We start from the raw sequence: 7373 nt of genomic DNA on the forward strand, positions 1-7373 counted from the left end.
TCATTTGATTGACATCGTCATTTCAACTTTAATTATCAGCTCCATTGAATGGCAGAATCGAGTCACAAAACAAGATCAAGCTTTAGATACAAATGAATATATAATTGGTCCATATACCTATGTAGCTACAGAGTGTCTTAGTAGGGAACTAAAATATGGGCAATAGGGAATGACTATCGATTTTTTTTTCTTTTTGGTGCTTTTATAAAAGCTCATTTATGTTGCAAGCAGCAGCGAAAAATTATTTTTCAAATAACTATAAAAACGATCAAGTATAATCATAAATTTATTTTCCAAGGACGGCGCCTTCCGGATCAAACGATGGATAACTTTGTTATTTTAAAAAATAAATTTTTAACACAAAAATTTTTTCTTATACTTCAACTTTGGTATCTAATGTCAAGTATTTACAGAATAAAAAGTTTCCACCAAAAAAATATTTCAATAAAAGAAGAGAAATAAGTACTTGATTGAAATTTTGTGTCAATTCTATTCCAACAATTTTTAAACTTAAGAAGTGAAAACAAACAATTGGCTGAGTTAATTGTTGAAATACCATGTATACAGGACAGTGTTGATTACTCTATCACATTACACATATACCTATACATGTCACACAAACATAACTGATTATTCCATAAAATACATAATATAAAATTTGCATCTAATGTGTGCCCTCGTGAGTAAAGAGTGATGTTTACAAAAAAAAGTTTCTAACAAAAGTTGTTTTTTTTTTATAAGGAACATTTTTTACACCGAGACTTTTGTTCTATCTCTAACGGTTTACAAGATGGGTCCTACGGACCCAAGACCCAATTGACCTATGTTACTCATTTACGAAATCGACCTCACTTTTAACGTCCTGCGAGTGCGCTGTAAACATTTCTGCTTGATATATTTTTTCGTTTTTGAGTTATCGTGTACACAGACGGGCGTACAACCGAAAATGGATTAATAAGGTGATTCTATGAACAGTGGACACCTTTACCAAATTTTTTTTCATAGCATCAATATTTTTAAGTGTTACAAACTTAGAACTAAACTTAATATACCATGAATATTTCATATATACATGGTATAAAAATCGTAAAATCAGAATTTGACAAAAAATTTGAATCTAAAAATATCTTAGCAAACATTTTTTGAAAAGCAGGAAAAGAAACACATTACAACGTAAAAATTATTAAATCATTTATTTTCGAAAATTAAGTTTTTTTAAAGACAAGAAAAAAGTTTCATTTAAAGACGTACAATTAATTACAAACAAATAAATGTAGGTATTATTATTTTTTAAATGTTATTAAAGTAATATTTAGTTTGTTATATATTTAAGCAAAATGTAAAATCTTATTGTAAATAATTATGAATAATTATTGTTAATAAAAATATTGTTGATGACTTATGATTTATAACAAAATAAATATTATTATATAAAATATTAATGAATGAACATTATACTTAAATGTAGAGTAAATTCCTGCCATAAGTACCCATGTCTGATTCCAAATCATAAACACTACCGTTGATAAGGAAAAATAACCGAATTAAAATATACTAAAAACATGAAGAAAAAAAAAACAAATTTAGGCGGTTGTGTCTTATATCTAGCGGCAATAAAGAATATTCATGAACATGAAATTGATATCATCTTTAGGAAAATTCGGACAAAATTGAGCTGACAATTATTAGAACAAAATTGAGGTGGAAAGTTTTCTGTCTCCCAATTGAAAATTGAACCAGGTTTCGTGTTTTTTTATTACTTAAAGATCAAGTGTTGTCCCCTCCAAGAAACTTGAGCATTTGTAGCATGTATCTTATATCGTAGCAATAGCTGTGACTTTTTAACTACATTCCAATGCCAGTTGTCTTATTTTAAACTATTCAGCTAAAATTTATTTTAACAAAAGGTGTTTGGAAAAGAAAAGCGCTAAGTGAAAATTGTTATACTTGGAGAGGGGTTCATAGAATTCGTATATTTGACCTTTACTTATTTAGGCTGTTTAAAAATCAACTCATTAATTAATAACACAACGTATTCACCATCTACGCAAGCTAGCCAACCGCCTACGGACAGAAAATTTTTACTTTTTTTATTGTAACATTCTTAAAAAAAATTGTTGGTCAAAAGGTTCCCGTTTGGAGCCCCGCGTAGACTTTCAAAGACTAAAAAAATTGGCAGTGTCAACAGTAGCTTGAAATGGCTAAGTAAAGAAAAAAAGCTTAAAACACAATACTTGTAAAAACGGCACTGAAAAAACAGATAGTTCATTGGTTGCTGAAAAAAGTTTCCAGCAAAAATTGTTTGTTATTTTCATACAGTTTAACTTTCAATTTTAAACTTTTCCTGTATTGCCTATCGATTATAAGAATAAGTTGATTTTTGAACGACTTTAGAAAAAAATACTTAAATACTTACACACAAAACGACAAATGCTACTGTAAGGGCTATAAGAACTGTAACTAGTTCGTCCCAGACGAGATACCATACAGTCGCAGAAAGAAACATTGTTACGGAAGCGATGGCGAGTACAGCAATTACCCATATAAATTTTCGAAATATCCACTAAAATATAAACAATGTAAGTGTTATTTTAGTTCAACTGATTCAAATTATAGCCAGTGTACGTTTATGGAATTATCGAAATTTCTCTGATTTCTCTGCCATTTGAAGGACTGATAAAGATAAAATTTTGATAATAAAGAAAAATTCGGCTTAGTGAAGAATTTAAAGAAATTTTGTTGATCAATTTTTGTAGTTCAGCACTTTTTATGCTTGCATTTAAAAGTAAAAAACTTTATTCGCGTTTCGAAGAAGAGGAAAATGACATGTTTAATTATATTTTGAGCCTTTTCGTAATATGCTGCCAAAACTTTCTTTTAATGTAGTCGGTAGGAAAAAAAAGATATCTTAGAAACGAAAAACAAGATACTGCAGTTTTATAAGTTTGACACTCGAACCACGGTTAAAATTTTTCTTTATTACTGAACATATCTTTATTAATCAAAGGTGTGTACAAAAGGAATAATAGAAGTTTGCTTCATTATGGGCTTAGTTACTGTTTCAATAAAATAGTTTGAGGAATATTATAACCATGAAATTATAGTATCATTTTCATCTCGAATAAGGCTTACTTATTTTAAATGGTGACATCAATTTACTTACATTAATATAGTTTATAGCTATTAAGGACACTAGAATTCCAACTAGCAACAAAATTAAAGCTGCGATTATTCCAGCTATTTTGGTATGGGCTTTAACAAGAAGAACTGAAAACGCCACAAACACAAAAGTCTAAAAAATTATTATACAATAAAAAAATAAATCAAACTGAATCATATGGGCGACTCCTAAGAAACTACAAGTACGATACTATCATGGTAGATTATATCGATATAATTTTACTGAATTGTGTAAAGTACTCAAGTTTAAAATTTTGGAATCGTGAAAGGAATCGTTTAACATACCCTTGCGATGAAAGCGAGCAACGAGTATGGATTATGGATTTTTACATCATGATTAATCATTTCCAAAATGAATGTAGTAAAACAAACAAACCTTAAATTTGAAAATAAATTCATTTTAGTAAATAAAACAATCCCAAAGAATTTAACACTAGTTGAAAATAAATCATACCCAGTTAAAATAGCCAGCAAGATATACCATTTGTTTTTCATAAGATTATCTTTCCATTTATCTCTGAAATATAAGGTTTATATTTTAAATATTTTGTGTACCGTGTGCCTCATATTCTCGCTTCTGCCTCGGTCGGAAGAGCAAAATATTTCAATATTGGTCTTACGAAAAAATTGTTTTCATTTTTCCAGGCTCATAATTTTATATTATAATTAATCTAAATTAATAGAAATTAAACAAATCTTAGTTGATAAAACCTGAGTTATTTTGTATGGTTTCTAAATATGAATATGATTTTCGATATTTGCTATTAAAATTGGAAAATTTGGTAATTTTTTTCATTAAATCCTTCAAAAACAAATTCAGGATAATAAAAATAATTTTCTTTGAAGAAAAATATCACCATTTGAACAAGTTTTAATTGAAAAAATTACTAGTTTCAAGAAAATATGTCCTTAACAAGATAGTCAGTCATTGTTTTCCTTTGAGTACTAATTTTCATGAATTGCGTATTGAGTTAGTTCACTCATAAAATTTTATTTCTTAAAAGAACACCAACAGCTAAGTAATTGCTATTACAACAAATAAGTCGTTTTTTTACTGTGTATCAAATGTCACAAAAATTCCCAAAAAAATATATAATTTGGACATTTGCTACCAAACTATGAAACTTTGTAGACCGTGGGACACTACTTTCCTCTACGAAATTTTTGAACAGGTTGCGTTTTTGCACTAGCTATGACCACTTGATAACTTTATATTCAGAAAAAGTGAACCAAGTACGTATTCCAAAACAAAACTCAAATTTTAAGTCATCATTCTTTCTTTTCGAAAAAAATTGTTGAAGAAAGTTTGGTAGACTCGTCAAAAGGAAGCCACTCACAAAGTTTCAATTGCAAATTTATCATATTAGATTAATTATAATTATTTTCATTAACAACTTAAAGAATATTAATAGATTTTAGAAAAATTAATTTTAATAGATTTGGAAGCTAAATAATGCAGAAAGAAGTTTCTTACGTTAGTAACATTTTACATAATAGTAGAGCTGCTGTAACTGGACCAATTGCAAATAAAGACAGTACTAAGGACATAAAGCGTTTTTGTAATTCGTGTGGAAGATACCATGGTTGATTTTCTACAATCACCTAAAAACATGTCATAAACTTGAGTAATTTAAATGATAATCAATTTACTTCATCGATATTTTTTATACCCCTGCTGGAGATGTTGCTACTCGAACAACAGATGAATGAGCGCTCATTTTGATGGTTTATAAATTACTTTTAATTATATGCTTTTGGAACATTTACAACCAATGTTTATTTTCATTTAAAAAAAATAATAAATTTTATAGTACTTGTCATTTTTCAAAATATTCCACATACTTTCAAAATATTTTCAGTAGTGACTATTTTTTTTACTATGGTTACCTTTTATTTTTCAAAATATATTTTGTAAAAAGTATCTAGCTGTCTAATTTTTTCTTAAATATTCTGAAAGTGACTTAATTTATTACTTAATGTTTTAATTAGTACGAATTTCTATCGCCAGTTGGCGAAATTTATCTGATATTAATTGGAATGTTTTGATTGGCCTTTAAAAATGATAAATACAAGTATTGTCATCTGGTGGTCTAAATTGGAACTACTGAAATCGGACCCGCTACTGATTTTAATTAGTACGAAATATTATCGCCAGTAAGCGAGTTGCATCTCCTAGTTATCAGTTATGGTATTTTTGGTGGAATTTAGTGAGAATTTCTTCCAGTATCCAAATTGATACCGGATATTATAAAATTTATGTAGAAGAATCTTACGTAATTATTATTTTCTTCAAGACGAAAGCTGCTATTACTGGAACAATTGCAAATAAAAAACAAGTGAAAACAAACAATTGACTGAGTTAATTGTTGAATTACCATGCATAGACAGTTTGGATTACTCTATTTCATTACTCATACATACATGTCACATAAACATAACTGATATTCCCATATAATACATATTATAAAATTTACACCTAATTTACGCTCTCACGGGTAAACAGTCATGTTTACCAAAAATATATCAAACAAAAGTTGTTTTGTTTTTTATAAGGAACATTATTTTACATTTAAACTTTTGTTCTATCTCTAACTTTACAAGTTTACAAAATTTAAATGGTTTACAACATGGGTCCTACGGACCCAGAACCCAATTGACTTATGTTGCTCATTTACGAACTCACTTTTTACGTTGTGAGTAAGCTATACAAATTTCATCTTGATATCTCTTTTCGTTTTTGATTTATCGTGTTGGCAGACACACGGACAGACGGACAGACAACCGGAAGTCGACTAATAAGGTGATTCTATGAACACCTATACCAAAATTTTTTTCGTAGCATCAATATTTTTAAGCGTTACAAACTTGGGACTAAACTTAGTATACCTTGCATATAACATATATGCATGGTATAATAAGCTTGGGACTAAACTTAGCATACCTTGCATATTACATAAATGCATGTTATAAAAACACTAGGAATATAAAACGTTTTTGTAATTATTTTGGAAGATACGATAATAGTTGCAATAATGGAAAAAAAAAATAAAATAAAATTAAAATAAATGATGCAAAGCCTGGAAATGCATGAATTTCCATTTTATCATTTTAGCCGCATAAAATTACTATCCAAATTTTGGCCAACGCTTTTATGGGCTTTATTTAAAAACCTCAAATGAAATTAACGAATATTATCGTTCAACTATTTCATCATTTGTATTTTTATCCTTTCATCCATAATATTACAAAGTAATGGATATCTTGGAATAAACGTACTAAAAAACCGTTATTCGACAACACATACAATACAAATATGAAAGAAAATAAAACGAAGTTACCTGAGGCAGTGTCTCTTTACTTCATTTATGTTCACTGCTTTTTTTTCAATTTTTTTTTTAAGAAAAAAAACACATTAAAGAATGAAGAAATTATATACAAAAGCTTCATCGAGGTTGAATAACCTGGAAGAGTAGACTCAAATGTCAGTTGAATAACTGTTTGAAGTGGCAAAAACATAAGACGAACAAATATACTAAGACGGTCTGGTTTGTTGCTGTCGGTTCTAACAACAATATGGACGTATTATGGATAGAATAGTTGGAAGAAAACAAGAAGTTAAACTATCTTTATTATAGTGTATAAGCTTCGATATCACGTTCATCATATGTTTTAGTTACTGTTCAAACTCAAACTATGAAAACACTAGGTGTTCCAGTATGATAGCAATTTGAGTTTACTAAACACTTAAGGGAAGTGTTAATCTCTATCTCTATCACTATATATTATAAATGCCAAAGTAAGGATGTTGATTTGTTTGTTTGTTTGTTTGTTACGCTTTCAGGCTAAAACTAGCGAATGGTTTTTAATGAAACTGTACAGCAATATAGTTCATATTTCTGAATAACACATGAGCTATAATTTATATCCATATATTTGAAGAACAAATAAAATTTAATTGATATTTACTATTTTAAATTTTTACAGAAGTCTGTAATTTATGGTTCAAAAAAATGAATATGGATGGTCTATATTCAATATTTTGAACCATAAATTAAAGTATTCTATAAAAATTCAAAATAGTAAATGCCAAACCATTCATGGCCAACTTTTCTGATATACTCAATGAATTATGACTATTTTACATTTAACAAAATTCAAAACTGTGCATATCAAAAGAGGTGGAGGCTATAAAG

At 28.3% G+C, this 7373-nt stretch overlaps 1 protein-coding gene across 1 annotated transcript; it reads right to left on the reverse strand.

The window, feature by feature from the left end:
* Nucleotides 1-1458: 1458 nt before the first annotated feature.
* LOC123293025 lies at nt 1459-4969 on the reverse strand. Its single transcript, XM_044873740.1, has 7 exons — nt 4851-4969; nt 4655-4782; nt 3635-3697; nt 3466-3556; nt 3164-3292; nt 2417-2563; nt 1459-1554 (listed from the first exon to the last, which is right to left on the reverse strand). Exons 1-7 carry the CDS (start codon nt 4896-4898, stop codon nt 1459-1461), a joined length of 702 nt encoding a protein of 233 aa, XP_044729675.1. The 5' UTR covers nt 4899-4969.
* Between the last annotated feature and the right edge of the window lie 2404 nt (nt 4970-7373).

The sequence above is a fragment of the Chrysoperla carnea genome, chromosome 2 (assembly GCF_905475395.1).
Source record: "Chrysoperla carnea chromosome 2, inChrCarn1.1, whole genome shotgun sequence".
Lineage (NCBI taxonomy): Eukaryota > Metazoa > Arthropoda > Insecta > Neuroptera > Chrysopidae > Chrysoperla > Chrysoperla carnea.

Coding starts and splice junctions, on each gene's coding strand:
- LOC123293025 (XM_044873740.1), bottom strand. CDS start 4,898: ATGAGCGCTCATTCATCTGTTGTTCGAGTAGCAACATCTCCAGCAGGG. Junction 3,698..4,654: donor TTATGTAAAATGTTACTAAC/GTAAGAAACTTC, acceptor CTTATATTTCAG/AGATAAATGGAAAGATAATC. Junction 1,555..2,416: donor TAGCATTTGTCGTTTTGTGT/GTAAGTATTTAA, acceptor TCATGTTTTTAG/TATATTTTAATTCGGTTATT.